An 18,133-nucleotide genomic window follows, 5' to 3' on the forward strand; every position below is an offset into this window, starting at 1 on the left:
AACAACCTAGCATTTTGCTACAGCAGCTTAGGTGTTCTCTTGTGTAGAGACTGGTTGCATCAGCCTTCAGCATCTGGCTCAAGAGGGAAGAAATACTCAGATTCTTTCAAGCATAAGATTGTTTTTAGTCTTCGTGCCAGGCTAATGTGAGCTGTCCTTGAGACACTATATAAAAATGAAGCCAGGGGCTTCCCTGGTGGCGCAGTGGTTGAGAATCTGCCTGCTAATGCAAGGGACAAGGGTTCGAGCCCTGGTCTGGGAAGATCCCACGTGCCGCGGAGCAACTGGGCCCGTGAGCCACAACTACTGAGCCTGCGCATCTGGAGCCTGTGCTCTGCAATAAGAGAGGCCACGGTAGTGAGGCCTGTGCACCGTGATGAAGAGTGGCCCCCACTCGCCACAACTAGAGAAAGCCCTCGCACAGAAACGAAGACCCAACACAGCCAAAAATAAATTTTTTTTAAAAATGAAGCCATTCAGAGCTCAGGAACATACCCTTTTATTGTCTAGCACCTTTGACAGTTTCACGTCTCTCTAAAGGAGACGGGAAGTTTGGAGCATTATTGGGTCTTTCAGTGGGAAGGAGGAGTGGGCAGGCACACTGGAGGTGAGTGGATGTCTTAACACATGGGAATGTGCCACTGGAACATCCAAGCCCACACCTGGCATGCTCCCCATCACAGTCTGCTTTATAGTCCCTTTAAAAGAAATATGGAACAATGTGTAGCAAAACAAATAAATTACTCTCCATCTCTCAAAAAGCAAGTTCAGAGGTTGTTGAAGCTGCCTAAGAGGCTTCTGGACAGACACCTCCAAAGTGGTGAGCTTTTCAGCTTCCTTGGCTCCAGCCAGTAGGAGATGAGGCCCCTGCTTCCCACATCTCAGGATTTCTTGTGTTTAGTTAGACTTGGGATCTTGTTGCTTGGGCATCTCTTCATCTTCCAAATCCATTTCTGCAGCAACTGACATACATAGGACCTGGAGATACCACGTGGCAGATGCTACAAAGAGAAGTTTGAGTCAAAACTGAGAAGAGGTCAACTGGGCTGAGTTCACGTGGCACGGAATGGGGCTGGGCCCGAGGGGACAATTACAGTTAAGCCTCAACAACAGGTAGGAGCTATGGCAAAGGTGATTTGGGAGACTAGATTTGCAGAAAAAGCCAAAAAAAAAAAAAAAACCAGACTGTACAATAGCTGAGCTGACTTGAAGATCCAAGGCTTACCCACAATCCTGCGGAGGCAAAGAGGTCGTTTGTGTTCTGGCACTCTGATGATGAAGAAGTAAAAGGGCAAGCCTGAGAGGGCAATGCCAATGCCAATGAGGGAGTTGATGGTATCACTGTAGAGTGGAACAGCCACGAGGAAGATGGTGCAGAAGCAGAAGACAATGGGGAAGAAAAGGCTGAGCTAAGGGCACAGAAGAAACAAGTGGAGGTTAGACAGCTCAGGGTGGACAGCCAAGAAAACCCCACCTCCTGTGAACAGCAGAGCACTGAGTATTCTTGTCATCCCCTTCCTCTCAACTTGGAACCACCCTCAAGTTCCAGGCAAAGGTTTCTGAATAAATGTAAGAATCCCCTGGAGTGAGTGCAGTAGAGGTGGGATGGAGAGGTCCTACCTTGAGAGGACGAGGCCTATCAGGCTCCTTCCAGCGCAGATAAAGCTGACCCACGATAGAGAGCCCCACGAAGAACCAGTAGCTGAAGCTGTAGTAGTTAATGAGCTGGAAGATGTCCTCCACACACAAGTAGATCAGCGCCATGAGACCCTGCAGGCACAAGCCCACATCAGCTCCTCTCAAGGCCTGTCACGCAAGGCACTTGCCAGTCCCCTTTATCTCCCACAAATCTATGCCCTTGTCAAGCCCTCAATCACCTCAACTGTCCTTTTCTGTTTCACCCCGTTTACCACCTTAGTTTCAACACCTCACTCCTTTCCTATTAAGTCAGTAGCCTTTTTCAGCCCATTCTTCAAACCCTTGCCAGGTTAATCCTCTGTACAGCACAGCTCAAAACAGTTCCTCAAATAGCTTTTGCCCCAGAGCCTCTCCAGAATGGCTCCAACATACAATTCCAGCTTTTACCTTCTGCTACCCATCTCCACAATGCTTAACCTCCGGACTTTCTGATGCTGTTTCTCTCAACCTAAAGCCCATCCATTGCTACCATTTGCAACCCTAACCTTAAAAATCCACTTCAAATTCACTTTCTCCAGGAAGTCTTTCCTTGTTCACCCTCTACCCCCACAGAGTGACCATTTCTTCCCTTGAACACTACATCACTGTCTGCCACGGCAGTCGTTACAGTGTATTCCATGAACTTTATGCCTCATCCTGGGCCAGAGGAGGTCACCATTCCTTAAAAGAATATGGATTCTCTCAAGAACCACTGCAGCAGGGACTTCCTGGTGGTCCAGTGGGTAAGACTCCACGCTCCCAATGCAGGGGGCCCGAGTTCAATCCCTGGTCCGGGAACTAGATCCCACATGCATGCCGCAACCAAGGGTCCACATGCTGCAACCAAGACCCAGCACAGCCAAAATAAATATATTTAAAAAAAAAAAAGAAACCCACTGCAGCAGCTATAGCACAGTGCCTTGCCCACAGTGGATGGTCCATCAACAGTTTTTCTATTAGAATCTTCTTTAGAGCTTCTAGGGAGCTAAGAACAGTTGTATCACTAAAGTTCCCCCACAATCTGGCTTTCAGCCCCAGTCTTGAGACCACTTACATTGAAGAGCAGAGCCGGCACTGGTGTGAACCGCTCAACATGAATCATGCAGATGGTGTCAGGGAGATGGCCTTCTCTTGAGCCCACAAAGAAAAGCCTATTTTGGGTAAGATAGGAGAGGCTGAGAAACTTGTGGGATGTGGGTGTGGCCTGGTTCTTGTGCCACAAGGCCCTCCCTCTCTGGCATCCCCTCCTTCAAAAGGGTTTGAATAATTTGGGATGGAGTTCAGTACTGAGATTTGTAAGAACTGGAGGCTGCTGATGAGAACAAGGCCAAAGGGTTGTGACTGTCACTTGGGGATCACGGTGACTAAAGTCTGGGTCCTGTAAGTCCTTCCCTGCCCTGCCATAGCTCTTCACTTTACCCCTCAGTAAAAGGTGACACTCATACCTAGACGCAGCCACAATGGAGGCATTGAGGCCACCAAAGCAGGATAACGCAACTGCCACTGGAATGGTCCAGTTGAACATTCCAAAAATCTGGTCTGCAAATGTCTAAGGGAAAGGAATGGAAAAGAGTCATTAGCAGGACCTAACAGGGATGGAAGGCAAGGACAAGCATGCCCCCTGGTGCCCCCTACTAGCAACCCAACCCTTCTTCCACAGCAGGGCTAACAGGACCTCGCAAGCCCAGTACTCTAGGCATACTCTTCAAGGATTACCCGCTTTCTGGGACTTTGAAGAGCAGCATGATACCCAAAGCCCAGAAACACACCCTCACCCTTCTGCTAGTGAAAATCCTTTACCACAGCAACAGCATCGCTGGCCAGGATGTCTCTCATGTCGAGCACCGTGTAATAGGCCACATTGGTTAAGATGTAGATGATGGTGACGATGGGCATGGAAATGCCAATGGAGAGGGGCAGATTCCTACAGCCAAACAGAACAGTGGATATGTTAGCCCCCCAGTCTCCTCCCCACTGTCCTTTCATTCTCAGACTCTGCCCCACTAATCCGGGGATGAGGCCTCCCGTGGCATTTCCCCAGGGCTTTTGCCTTTGAAGTTGCCTAGGATAGGATAGGATAGTGACTTAAGCTCTGAACTCAAGAACTAAAGAGCATCCGGGAAAGGAACATCACATTCGGAACATCACATTCAGAGAAAGGCCTGCACAAAGGAAAAAGGATTAACAGATGACTGTGTCACGGCATGATAATAGCACAGGAAAGTTTTGTTTGTTTTACTCTAGAGGTCTCTTAGTACCAGGATTCCTCCTCTAAGACTGTCAACACTGAAAAATTAGTAATGAAGGTTAAATATGAAAGAAGAAATTATAGAGGGAAACTGAAATCTAACCTCTGCAGAGAATAATATAGGTCCTCAGTAGAAAGAACAATATGTGTATCTGAACAAGCAATCTGGGAAATATGTTCACCCCACCCCCTTACTCAGTTTGAGAGCTTTGAGTCCCATCGTAACCAGAGGCCAAGAGAAAAACAAAGACTTCTCAAGGTCCCTCTGGCCCAATAAAGCCATGATCTTTATAAACGTTCTTCACAGTGAGACGGGAAAAAAAAGGAGAGAGGGCAAATACTCAAGTCATTCAGTTTCTGTCCGGTAGGTGGAAGCACCGCCCAGGCCTCGATCTGCTATTATCTGCTCCCAGGGTTGCAGCACTAGATGTGGATCAGGAAATCTGTGTTTCTCAAAGCCAAAAGGTGTTTATTATTATTATTTTGACTTAGAACTTTATAGAAACCTCACTCCCTGGCAAATCTTAGGTCCTAGACTCATTGAATTTAAGAGCCAGGAAAAGCTCTAGAGATCGTATAATTCAACCCCCTCAATTACAGACAAGGAGCAGGCAGAGGTGGCAGGGGATTCCCTCAAGGTCATCCAACAAATCAGTGGAAAGACAGGTCCAGGCCCTTTGACTCCCTGCCCAGAGTTCTTTTTACTCTGCATGACTACAGGGCAATTCAGAGTAAAAATGGTGTCCTGAAACAAACCATACCACAATTCAAAGTCAGCATGAATTTGAGAAACAAGGAAGGGATCAGAAGGGAAAGGAAGGTTTCTGGTAGTCTAAAGTTATATATATGGGAATAAGGGTGGGTGGAAAATCTATCAAGGAAAATGTTCTTTCAAAAAAATTTTAAAAATTTAAAAAAGCATACACGAGCACATGGTACAACTTGCTTTGATTAATGCAGAAATGCATGAACAAATGAGTAAAGGCCTGTGAAGAAAAAAATTTTTTTAACACATGAGAAAGTTCACCTCTTAGCTCTGCTACTGTGATCATGGACAAGTTACTTCTCTGGGCCTCCGGCCTCCAGTCTATTAAAATGACACTGATAAAATCAACCAGTTGTGGTATGCTGTCTGGCACACAGTAGGAGCTCAATAAAATGATGGCTATCATTGCCATGGAAAGTTGATGGTGAGGTACCTACCTCTCAGGATTCTTGATCTCTTCGGTGACATAATTGAGGGTATCCCAGCCCGAGTAGGAGAACAGAGCCGAGTACAGTGCCAGAGCAATGTTGCCCACTGAACACGATGAACCCTCAAAGGAATTTTCAAAGTGAGTCGAGGCTCCTGGAACCCAGAGAATATGGAAAGGCAGAAGGATTAGTGGCCTACACCCCAACTACAAGGTGATCCAGTAAAGGAGAGGAAGAATGTGACGATAATAGAATGTGTGTGGCTTACAACACCTTGGCAGCAAGGGTACCAGTGGAAGAATGGGGAGCAGAAGAGAGACATCTACAGTAATGGGCCAGAGCGCAGGGATCTTGACAGGAAGGACCCCGGTGGCTCTCTAGAGTAAGGGTCCACAACAGAGCAGAGGGCTGGAGAACAGGGGTGACGCAGTTCTGTCTGCCCCCTTCCTAACCCAGACAGCTGATACGGAGTGGAGGAAGGGCAGGGCTCAGTATGCCCAGTCAACAGAGTAGTTGCAGGGTAGGTGTTCACACCTGGAAACTGGGAGAGGAGTGGGTACAAGAGGTTCATTTCTGCCCTTGTCCGCTCCCAAGGGGAGAACAGTCAGAGCTACAGCACTGGGCTCGACAATCTGCAAAAGCTGGCTCCCAGGATATGGCTCTTTTTTGCCCAGATGAACCTCCTCTGGGAGGCAGCATGCAGAGAAGTGACAGGACAGGCTTTGGGCTCAGTCTGCCTGGGTACAGATTTCAGCTCCACTACTTAAGCTAGGGACTTCAGGGACTTCCCTGGTGGTCCAGTGGTTAGGACTCCTTGCTTGCATGGCAGGGGACACAGGTTCAACCCCGGTGGGGGAACTAAGATCCTGCAAGCCTTGGGGCATGGCCAAAAAAATAAACAAAATGGGAATAATAGTACCCATTAAATGAAATCATGCACAGAGGTCACTTAGAGGAGTATGGCGTATGGAAAATGCTTAACAAACATTAGTTGCTGTCACTCATTTCTTACCCTGGCCAAGTCTAACAGTGCCTGCGATGATGACGGCGATCAGTGCCAATACTTTTGCGTAGGTGAAAACATCCTGTACCAGGGTTCCCCACTTGACATAGGCACAGTTAATGAAGGTTAAGAGACCTGAAAGAAAAATAATACTGATTGGTGACTGACCCCACTGTCCAGAGGGCCTTAGACCCCCAAGCAGTTTTTCTAGTACCAGTCACCAAAATAGACCCTTTGGCCAAAGACAGAACTGTTTGGGCTCTGACCTGCTCTTCGTTGGAAACCTCTGCCCAGAATGCCCTCACCATTATCATTCAAAGGCACTTGCTGAGCACCTGTGTACACAGCAACACACACACAGACACACACACACGCGCCCTCAGCACTTATACAAGAGACATAAAAGCGACTAGATTTGCTTACACACAAAAGTGCTCACAGCAATAGGAGGCACCTGGTAGCGGAACAGGATTAGTGATGCGTTCCAGCTGTTGGCTCTGAAAAGTCATGGTCTCTCCCCCTCTCCAGCCCTGTATCCCCTTATATGGGCTCCAGGACCCAGCACTCTGATGCTGTGGGATTACTGTTAACCTTGATGAGTCCTGTTGTGACTTATCCAACGTCTGGGCTAGCAGGTCAGGATGTGTGGCCAGGATTAGGCTGGAGGCCAGACTTCCTGCTACTGCCGGCCAGCTCAGCTGCTTGTTTTCATGCTTGGAAAGACTCTTGGAACTGAGGTTCCTACAGAAGGGGGATGGGGCATTTTTCCTGACTGGACAATGCAAAAGTCAGAGCCACAAACATTCCTCAAGTCTTTCTACCCTGGGGTAGAGGCAATCCCTTTACTTGGATGAGCTTCAGCAAAATTCATGGATTGCCCTTAGAGCCAGGGTTCTTAACCTAGGGCTTCCACAGGCCTGAAATTCTTTGTAAAGTGTTATGTACATATGTCCAAAGAATATGCATTGTTCTAAGAAAGGGGTCGATAACTCTCACCAGAATCTCAGAGAAATCCACTACCCCACCCCCCAAAAAAGCTATCATCTGCTGCTTCAGAAGAAGAAATTCAAGAGGGGAAGAAAAATCAAAAGAAACAATTCTGAAATTCAGCAGAATGTTCCTCAATCCCCCACCAACCTCTTAAACAAGCAGGCAGCCACATACCCAGTACCTTCCCTGCTGTGGCAAAGTGGATCATTTCACTGCTCCCTCCTTCCCAGCTCAGCAACTGGAGCACTAGAAGGAGGGCTTAACAGCCCTTCTCCCAAGGGCTGCGAAGACAAGATCAGAGCCAGCCTGCCTTACCAGAGGAGAAAGTGCTGGGCTTGCCTGCTTCAGGCCACCAACTCAGTCCCAAGTACTCCCTGTCTCAGTTCTGGCAGTGGTGTGACCCTCAGTGTCCCCAGTCCTTCTGTTTTGTTGTGTCCTGGTCTCATCACACTCTGGCCCAGAGGCTACTTCATCCTGAGAGGCAGGAAAGAGCAGCCCCTCAGAACAGCTGTCTCACCTTCTGTCTCCCCCTCCCTTACTGCCCGAGTTCTTTTCCGCTCTTCCAGAAAGGGGGCATTCCTGTCCCAAACAAACACTTGCCTTTCTGCCTAATAAACAAGCCAATGAACAACCAGACCTTATCACAGGGCTGGGCAAAAATGCACCCATAACTCCAGGCCAACGTAGTGTTAAGTTAATAAAGACACAAGCATGTAGTCTCCAGAGGCATCCCATAAAACGGGCAAATCTTTCAGATCTGCTGATCCTCCTCAGCCAGTCACCCATCCTGTACTCCCCACTGGACTTCTGCCTCCTGCCTCTTCTCTCCATCCTGTAACCTCCACCCCTCACCCTCAGGCTCTGCTGCTGACTTACTAATATAACTCAAGCCAGGTTGGATTAGAAGCATCTGGGACAACTGGAGCTACCATATTCACAAGGGAATGGGGTCCCCTAATTAAAATTCATGGGTGGACTTCCCTGGTGGCACAGTGGTTAAGAATCCGCCTGCCAATGCAGGGGACACAGGTTCGAGCCCTGGCCTGGGAAGATCCCACATGCCACAGAGCAACTAAGCCCGTGCACCGCAACTACTGAACCTGTGCTCTAGAGCCCACGAGCCACAACTACTGAGCCCGTGTGCCACAACTACTGAAGCCCGCGCGCCTAGAGCCCATGCTCTGCAACAAGAGAAGCTACCGAAATGAGAAGCCTGCGCACAGCAACGAAGACCCAATGCAGCCAAAAATAAATTAATTAAAAAAAAAAAATCATGGGTAGCCCTCAGGGTCACCAGGGGGACAACACTAAACTGGGATAGGCTTGAGAATTAAGAGACTGGTTCTGGTTCAGAGTCAGTCTGTAGCCACATGCCACATGCTTCTGTTCTCAGCTCTGTCCAAGGAAGAGCCAACTCCTTATCCTTTACTACAACAAATTCTGAAAAGAAAATACATGGATTGTTTACATTTTAATCCCTACAGCTTCTCTAGTCTACTTCCATATCCATCCATCTGTGTCCTTCCTCTTACCCACCAGTGTTTCCTCCTCCCCCGCTCCTGAGCCTTTGTTCTTAGCCACTGACCCACCATCTTGCCCTGATCTGCTCTCCGTATTGAGCACAGGAGGTTCGGTTTGAACGAAGAAGGGAATCCTCTGGAAAGAGGGCTGGCCCTCATCTTCCCCAGCGCTCAGCTTCCTCCAAGGCCGTGGGGGCAGGAAATGGGTATGGCAGGCAGCAGTGCTGACTGGGCTCTCTGTCCCCACCCCCAGCGGATACAGCTGACCGGTGGCCCCAGAGCCTAGCCAAGTGCACTGTTCTTGAAGTGGAGCCTGACCTCCTGCTTCAGAGGCAGGGAAGGGGGTGGGGGTAGGACATGGGGTTAGAATAATATGCAGGCAACTGCAAGTTAACCTCAAGGACAGAGATGCCCTACCCTCCTACCTCTAGGTGCAATTCAATCTCCACCCAACACTGGGCCAAGACCACAGAAAGATGGGCTGAAAATCACCTCGGACCATTGACTCAGGTGCACCTCCATTCCTGCTTTGACCCCTGCTTTGGAAGAAGAAGCAGCTGAGAAGAAGTCACTCCTATAATCATCTAAAGAGATGCTCCTGAATGGTCATGAAACCCAGCCTCCATGGGCCCCCGGAGGAGGAGGCTAGTTCCAGCACTAAGGCCCAGCGTCAGCTCTAGAACTAAAAGCAAGGAGAGCAGATGCCTGGCTTGATCCAGAAGTGAACAAAGCTTGCAGGCCCATTCAGGATCAGATGCCCAGATTTAGTTTAGATGTTCAAACTAAACAGTCCCTGAAAAAGAACATTCAGCCTACAATTCTCCCAGCACCATTAGTTTTAAATACATACAACATAACACACAACTTAGGCTGCTATTTAAGCCATTTTCTCCTTCAGATTCCCAGGGACTGTAAAAACCTTAGCAATTTATTAGGCCACTCATGCCTAATTGTAAAGAGACCAATAGCTCTTCCTCCCACCCAGCCAAAAACTTCTCCCTCGCAACTTCTAGCTAATTGTCCTGGACCTCTCCCCTGGAGCCACAAAGCATCAAGCTGAAGCCTCTCGCACATCATGATAAGCCCTTCTTATCATTAAAGGCTGACATCCTGTTCCCCTTGAGTCTTCCCTCTTCAGTCCAAAGACCTATTTTCTTCAACATCTTGTGTGATAAATATGGTTTCCCATTCACCAGCCCAGTTCACTCCTCTGTATTAATTGCACTTTGTCAGTGTCTCCCTGGAAACTGAGACCCACACAGAAAACTCCAGATATTGTTGCAGGCTATGGAGTCTCAGTTTGAACTCGTCAACTGTTAACTCCTTTTTTTCTCCCAAACTGATGAGCTTTTCCCTCTCCCTGTGTTTGGGCCTATTAAAAGTGATTTTTTTTTAATCCCAAATATGGGGCTTTACATTTATTCCTAGTAACTTTTCTCTCTGAATTTTTAGGCATCATTCCCATTTATCAGAAATGGAGTTCCCCCTTCATTTTAATCAGTTAGTTCAAATGCCTTCAATTTTGTGAAATCTGCAAATCTGATTAGCAAACTTTCTGGATCTTCACTGAAGTCACTTATAAAAATGTTGACTGGGATAGGCAGAGCCCTGTAGTCTATCACTATAGATCTTCCTCTCTGCTGTCATTATTCCACGACGTCAACCAGGAATCCACCAAACTATTTTTTTTTTATCTAGTCCATCTTTTTCTACCTTGTCAACAAGAATATCACAAGAGTTTGCCAAGAACCACTCTGAAATCTGTATATACACGTCTCTGCTCTAGAAATCTAACGATGCTATCAAATAATGATTCAAATGAAATTAGTACATATTTATGCTAGAATGTTCATAGCTATACCATTGTAATAGTCAAAAATTTAAACAACCCAAATGCCAATCAATGATAGAATGGCTAAATGAATACAATGGAATACTAAACAGCAATGAGAATGAACCATCTACAGCTACAGACAAAATTATGGATGAATGTCACAAACGTATTAAGTGAACAAGCCAAACACAAGAGAGTACATACCCTTTATATCCATTTACATAAAAACAGGCTAAATTAATGTATGCTACTAGAAGTCAGAACAGTGATTTCCCTTAGCGTGTGCATGGGGGGCACAGGGGAGTGACTGGGAGAAACGCAGGAGAGGTTCAGGGGGCTGCCTTTTTGATGTGGATGCTGGTTACACATGTGTGTTCAGTTTGAAAATTCATCAAGCTGTACACTTATGACATGTGCACAGTTCCTTCTGTATATTACACTTGAATAAAAAATTAAAATTGAACAAAAAACGAGGTTAGCTTCTTTTTAGCAAATCTATACAGGTTACTAGAGATCCTCCTTTCTTCCCTTCACACTTTGCTAACCAGGTTTAACAGATGAGCCTAGAATTTGGGGAGGAATCAACCTCGGATTACCAGTGCAGAATGCTCAGAATCCACCTCCTCTCTTTTTTTTTAATTTATTTATTTACTTTATTGATTTTTGGCTGCGTTGGATCTTCGTTGCTGTGCATGGGCTTTCTCTAGTTGTGGCAAGCGGGGGCCACTCTTCGTTGCGGTGTGCGGGCTTCTCATTGTGATGGCTTCTCTTGTTGTGGAGCATGGGCGCCAGGCACGTGGGCTTCAGTAGTTGTGGCTCACGGGCTCTAGGGCGCAGGCTCAGTAGTTGTGGCAAATGGGCTTAGTTGCTCTGCGGCATGTGGGATCTTCCCAGACCAGGGCTCAAACCCCTGTCCCCTGCATTAGCAGGCGGATTCTTAACCACTGCGCCACCAGGGAAGTCCCTCCTTTTCTTTCTTGGAAAGCCGGGTCATCACTTGTGGTAGGCACAGTGGCCCTGAGAAAAAGAAGAGTCAGTGTGAAAGACTTTTGATGTGAGAAAGACTTGACTAGCTACTGCTGGCTTCGAAGATGGAAGGGGGCCATGAGCCCCTAGAAGCTAGAAAAGGCAAGAAAATGGATTCTCCCCTAGAGCCTCCAGAAAGGAACATGGCAATGCTGACACCTTGATGTTAGCCCGGTGAGACCCTTTTCAGACTTCTGACCTACAGAACTGTGAAATAATAAATTTGTGTTGTTTTAAACCACTAAATTGGTTGTAATTTGCTACAGCAGCAATAGGAAACTAATAAGTCACTCAACAGTTTCCTTTTTATACCCTTCTTGTTCTCCAAGGTCCTGGAGATGCCTAGTAGTCATTCTGTCGTCTCAACTAATTATAAATTCTTTCCATTTGTTTGCAAGTGGATAGTTAAAAACATTTAAAGCAATGACACGCTTTATTACTATCTCCTCAACTCTCTTGGTCTTGTTTTTTGTTAGCCTAGATCTATCGGCCTGTTGGGTTTTTACTGAACCCTTTCTTAGGGGAGCAATCCTTCTGCAGGTAAAGTTAGAGGAAAAGTGGGACTGTGGCCCCTCCTTTCCACCATCTATTATCATAGATCTAACTGCCCCCAGAGCATCCAGCCTTGCCCCTGCTGTTCTCACTCTGAACATTGCTCTCAGAAACTTTTGTTGGCCTTAGTCACTTCTTCAGGTCTTAGTTTATGCTGGGCATTAACCTTCTGGACACTCTCCTTGCAGGGTCACTCCTTTATTTATTTAGTCTTGATTATGTCACCTCTCATCTCTTGTATATCGTTTCTAAAAATCTGAGCTCATCAAAAATCAATGTGTTAGGGGTTTCCCTGGTGGCGCAGTGGTTGAGAGTCCACCTGCCGATGCAGGGGACACGGGTTCGTGCCCCGGTCCGGGAAGATCCCACATGCCGCGGAGCGGCTATGCCCGTGAGCCATGGCCGCTGAGCCTGCGCATCCGGAGCCTGTGCTCCGCAATGGGAGAGGCCACAGCAGTGAGAGGCCCGCGTACCGGAAAAAAAAAAAAAAAAAAAATCATCAATGTGTTAGGGGCTTCCCTAGTAGTGCAGTAGTTAAGAATCTGCCTGCCAATGCAGGGGACACGGGTTCGAGCCCTGGTCTGGGAAGACCTCACATGCCACGGAGCAACTAAGCCCGTGCACCACAACTACTGAAGCCCGCGTGCTTAGAGCCCCTGCTCCACAGCAAGAAAAGCCACCACAAAGAGAAGCCCGCACACTGCAAAGAAGAGTAGCCCCGCTCACTGCAACTAGAGAAACCCTGTAGCAATGATGACCCAACACAGCCAAAACTTAAAAAATAAATAAAATTTTAAAAATCAATTAGTTTTAAAAAAAAACTATGTGTTCAATCACATCACTTTCTTCAGATGATTCTCCTGTTCTTCCTAAATAAGATTAATTATTGTATCAGAATTTCATCTTGAAGGGACTTCCCTGGCAGTCCAGTGGGTAAGACTCCACACTCCCAATGCAGGGGGCCCAGGTTCGATCCCTGGTCGGGGAACTAGATCCCGCGTGCAGGCCTCAACTAAAAAGTCCGCATGGCCCCGCGTGCCACCGCGCTTCCGGGGGCCGTTATTGCCCGGGTCATGCTCCTGCCCACCCGCCTCAGGACCCTAGACCATGGAGGAGCCTGGTATGCCTCATGAGTCAGCAGAGGATTTGTTTCATTTCAACATCGGGGGCTGGCATTTCTCAGTTCCCAGAAGCAAACTCGCTCAGTTCCCAGACTCCCTGTTATGGAAGGAGGCTTCAGCGTTGACCTCTTCGGAAAGCCAGAGGCTGTTCATTGACAGAGATGGTTCCACATTCAGGCATGTGCACTATTACCTCTACACCTCCAAACTCTCCTTCTCCAGTTGTGCAGAACTGAACCTGCTCTACGAGCAAGCACTGTGTTTGCAGCTGATGCCTTTGCTGCAGGTAAGATACTCTTGTCTTCCAGGAGTGGTGATCAGTAACATAGGCCTTACATCACTAAAATGTGTGTCCTTTTATATATTCGTTGCTGAGATGATCCTCTTAATGAGGAAGTGTGATGAGTGAGATAAGGTAATAAACGGTACACTAGAAACGCATGTTCTGAATAAAGGATTTCATCCTGACTCTGCCTTATCTATGCCAGCAGCCACCACAGACCCAGGATAGGACTTTCCGTGGCCTGAAAGGGTGTTCTTGACTCTTGGAAATCCTAGCTTAAGCTTCTTCTTTCTTTTGTTGTTGAATTTTAAAAGGTGGAAACACTAGAAATTGTAGGATTTGCTACATACACTGTGTCTGAGATTTAAAATCTAAAAGATTTGTCAAGAACATTACTTCTTGGGACTTCCCTGGTGGCCCAGTGGTTAAGAATCCTCCTGCCAATACAGGGGACATGGGTTCGATCCCTGTTCCAGGAAGATCCCACATGCCGCAGAGCAACTAAGCCCGTGCGCCACAACTACTGAGCCTGCGCTCTAGAGCCCGAGAGCCACAACTACTGAGCCCATGTGCCACAACTACTGAAGCCCATGCGCCTAGAGCCCGTGCTTCAGAACAAGAGAAGCCACCAGAATGAGAAGCCCACTCGCCGCAACTAGAGAAAGCCCGTGCGCAGCAACAAAGACCCAATGCAGCCAAAAATTAATTAACTAATTAATTTTAAAAAAAAAAAAAAAGGACATCACTTCTCACTGTGCCTGTTAGGTACACAATGTTCACTTACAGCAAAGTAAAACGTCCTCCAAACTGCAGAATCTTTCATTTGTCTTCACTTCTCTGTTTTCCAAGACTTCTTTTCTCGGTATAAGAGCTTTAAATACCTTTACTTTTAAACCATCATAGTATCACTGAAGAACATTACCTTCTTTCCTAATTTTTCTCCAGACTACAGAAATCATTTCTGTGGTTTATCTTAGTTTATTCTTAGTTTTTGGACAATGATATTTTTTTAACCTGGAAGAACTAAATATTATGACTGGGAAGGACCATTGGCCATGCTCCATGTCAATCCTACTATCTGGACAAGGTGTTGTTTATTCTGTCTTCACGAGCACTGACTGACAAGCCACAGTGCAGCTCAGTGCACTACGAACTATGCCTCTCCAACACCTCAAAGAAGAGAATTGAGGTAGACCATGCATATCTGGGTCATATGGGAATGAGAACATTTCATAATGTATGTTTTCATGGACACTGTTTACGAAATCAGTGTTTTCTCTTAAAAGGTATTATACATTTGGAAATCAAAATCCTTAACATACTCCAGTGCAGGTTGTTGTATATTCTTTTCTTTTTATTTTTTTTTAAAGTTACCCACCCGAAATAAAAATTTTTTCAACTAAAAAAAAAAAAAAAGTCCACATGCCACAACTATGAGCCCTCATGCCACAACTAAGACCTGGTGCAGCCAAAATAAATAAACAAATATTAAAAAAAAAAAAAAAAAAAGAATTTCATTTTGAAGACACCCCTGGTCTTTTTCCTGTTTTTAAATCCCTGGCTGTAAAATTGTAATTCTTTGCCCTGAACCTTTCTGCAATCTCTTTGCCTAAAATTTAGAGTACATTTTGGAGGAAATCCAGCATTTCTTTTTCTGGGACATAAACTCTGAGAAGGCATAATCACTTCCTCATAAGGATTCCACATTGCCCCTGGTTATGTCAAATAATAATAATAATAAATCCTTATCCTTTAGAGATATATATTGAAGCCTTTATGGATTAAATGGTTTGATGTCTTGGATTTGATTTAAATAATCTAGTGTGGGTGAGGAAGGGGTGGTTGGAGCATATATGTTGATAAAACAGTGTTGATAATCATTGATGCTGGTGCTTGAACCCTGGGAGTTCACTGTGCAATTTGCTCTACTTTTGTATATGTTTGAAATCTTCCATAATAAACCATTTTTTTAATGTAGAGAGGTACTGCTTCTAATAGAATGCAACTGATTTTAGCAAAAGATGCTCAGGGAATTGAAGCTTCCATTGCTACCATATTTCCCTTTTGTACAAATTTTATGATTTTTATGAGGAAAGCAAAACACTTATTCTTCTGATCTGAGAGTGTGCAGTAAATGCCCACAGTTACATCATTCCTACTTCTTTTAGCTTTTATCTTCGTGTTCTCTTCACCATGCTTCTTCCCTTAGGATGGGGGTTTATTTCCATGTACTTTACTATGGGAGATCTTCAGGAAAAATCTCTAACTGGTATCTGAGAGCCCTCGGATAGCACTATGTAATAATTCTTCTTCCCAAGGTAAGCAGATGGGATTAACAGAGGCCAGGGCCTTGGTGTCCTTTCTAAGAGATGGGCCACGTACCTGTAATGAGGAAGGAAGAGACTTCTCCTGTTTAGTTGTGAAAAGCAGCCCTCCTGCAGGCAAAAAGCTGGAGGCAGTACTGGGTAGTACTGTCCATTACGTTTGTTGGGAAAGAGAGAAAGGGGAGGTAAAATCCTTTGACAGGTCTCTGTGTCTTGGTCCTGAAATTTCCCTCTCACTGCAATCAAAAGAATCAAAAAGTAACCTTGCCCAGAGGGAGCAGGCATCCCTTATTATAGCAGATCCTCATACAAGTACATCTCTCTTTGATATATTATATCAATCTCAGCTTTTCTAGCAAATCCATCACTTTTGAACAAGGTATACTTTTTTTTTTTTTTTTTTTTTTTTGGCTGTGTTGGGTCTTCACTGCTGCGCGTGGGCTTTGTTTAGTTGTGGTGAGCGGGGGCTACTCTTTGTTGCGGTGCACGGGCTTCTCTTGTTGAGGAGCACGGGCGCTAGGTACACGGGTTTCAGTAGTTGTGGCTCGTGGGCTCTAGAGCACAGGCTCAGTAGTTGTGGTGCACGGGCTTAGTTGCTCCACGGCATGTGGGATCTTCCTGGACCAGGGCTCGAACCTGTGTCCCCTGCATTGGCAGGCAGATTCTCAACCACTGCACCACCAGGGAAGCCCAAACAAGGTATACTCTGTCACTGTCATATTCTAATCAAATAAATTGTTTCCTCCTTACAGTAAATGTAAAAAGCAAATGTGTTTATTAGCCTCACTGAATGTTGATGAGTCCAAAAGCATCACTCCCAATCTTCTAGCTTCTCCAAATGCATTACTGAGCAATTTTTCCAACTTTATTCTTCTTTCTCTATAATACCTCATAGCCTCCAAACTACCCAGATGTATACTTTTATCTGTGTATTTTTCCCCTTCCTCTAAAATTTCAGTTTAAAGCTTCATTAAGTGCATCTCTCCCAATCTCTATAACATCTGCTCCATTCCTCACCAGAGTGTACCCTCTGGTATCCTAGCATTTACATTCCAGGGCTTAGTTCTGTGTTCTCTTTTTTCTTTCACATACACAGACTTCAAGTGACAAAGAGATGAAGATTCCACCTGCCACTCCATTTGCTATCGTGAACTTCAAAGTCACCAGTGACACGTCTCATGTGTCTTCTGACTGGTGACATCATTCATCCCCCAGCAATCAGCAGAAGTATAGCAGCCTGTGGGCTTAACTGAGGTGAGCAAGCTCTCTGTCACATGTTACTCAAGAAAAACCACCCATCTCTGCATTAGGCTAGTCTATGCATAGTCAGAGACACACTGCTGGGGAGCAGTCCAGCCCCTTAACTGGTACGCTCAGGCCTACGAATAGCCAGATGTCTCCAGAATACTCTACCGAGGCTGTTCCCTCAGAAGGACCAGATTTAAGCTCTCCAAAAAAGCCTCAGCTCTTCTGCCTAAAGCCAGACATTTCAAGTTTTTCCTTGTTTTCTTTACTGCTTGTCTTGTTTTTTGTTGTTGAATGCTGGTTTAGGATACTCTCTACATCTTAAAAATCACTTTTTCTTCTTGATTCCTTGATTGATTATTTCTTCCACCCTTCCTAGGTGCTGTTGTATCTCCCAGATAGCAGCTGGTCCTCAAACACTTTTACCTTTTCAGGCTACATAATAACCATGTCGTTTACTCAGGCTTCATGGGTGACAGCATCCAGCAAGAAAACACACGGGGGCTTCCCTGGTGGCGCAGTGGTTGAGAGTCCGCCTGCCGATGCAGGGGACACAGGTTCGTGCCCCGGTCCGGGAAGATCCCACATGCCGCGGAGCGGCTGGGCCTGTGAGCCATGGCTGCTGAGCCTGCGCGTCCGGAGCCTGTGCTCCGCAACGGGAGAGGCCACAACAGTGAGAGGCCCGTGTACCGCAAAAAAAAAAAAAAAAAAGTTCCCTGGGTGGTTCTAAAGCATAGTGACAATTGAGAACCTCTCTTTCCAAGGCCCCCATCAGTTCTCCTCAGCAGGAACTTTCTGCTTCCTCAAGTCTTGTTCTCCAAGCTAATTTCCATTCTTCTGCCAGTGGTTCAGAGTTATTTGGCTGGGGGAAAGGAGAGGGAGAGGAAGGGGCCAGGAGTACTTTTTTAAAATGTTTATTTATTTATTTATTTGGTTGTGCCGGGTCTTAGTTGCAGCAGGTGGGCTCCTCAGTTGCAGCATGCATGTGGGATCTAGTTCCCACATGGCCAGGGATTGAACCCTAACCCCTGCATTGGGAGCACAGAGTCTTATCAACTGTGCCACCAGGGAAGTCCCAAGTGTTTTTTTTAAACCCGCTAGGTGACTCCAATGGTC

At 46.2% G+C, this 18,133-nt stretch overlaps 1 protein-coding gene across 2 annotated transcripts in view; it reads right to left on the bottom strand.

Annotated features, from left to right (window-relative positions):
- Window positions 1–483: 483 nt before the first annotated feature.
- The window catches only part of SLC7A7 (solute carrier family 7 member 7), a 28,810-nt gene continuing 11,160 nt past the window's right edge, over window positions 484–18,133 (bottom strand). The window contains exons 2-9 of one of the 2 annotated variants that reach the window (XM_079698808.1): window positions 6,132–6,257; window positions 5,129–5,273; window positions 3,478–3,601; window positions 3,123–3,226; window positions 2,732–2,828; window positions 1,621–1,770; window positions 1,226–1,409; window positions 484–1,001 (exon numbers count right to left, since the gene is read on the bottom strand). In XM_079698808.1, the coding sequence (XP_079554934.1) occupies window positions 898–1,001; window positions 1,226–1,409; window positions 1,621–1,770; window positions 2,732–2,828; window positions 3,123–3,226; window positions 3,478–3,601; window positions 5,129–5,273; window positions 6,132–6,257 (1,034 nt within the window). In that variant the 3' untranslated portion in view covers window positions 484–897. Of the gene's footprint in view, window positions 1,410–1,620; window positions 1,771–2,731; window positions 2,829–3,122; window positions 3,227–3,477; window positions 3,602–5,128; window positions 5,274–6,131; window positions 6,258–18,133 lie in introns of both variants that reach the window. The other variant, XM_079698807.1, reaches the window with a different exon arrangement.

The sequence above is a fragment of the Hyperoodon ampullatus genome, assembly GCF_949752795.1.
Source record: "Hyperoodon ampullatus genome assembly, chromosome: 3".
NCBI lineage: Eukaryota > Metazoa > Chordata > Mammalia > Artiodactyla > Ziphiidae > Hyperoodon > Hyperoodon ampullatus.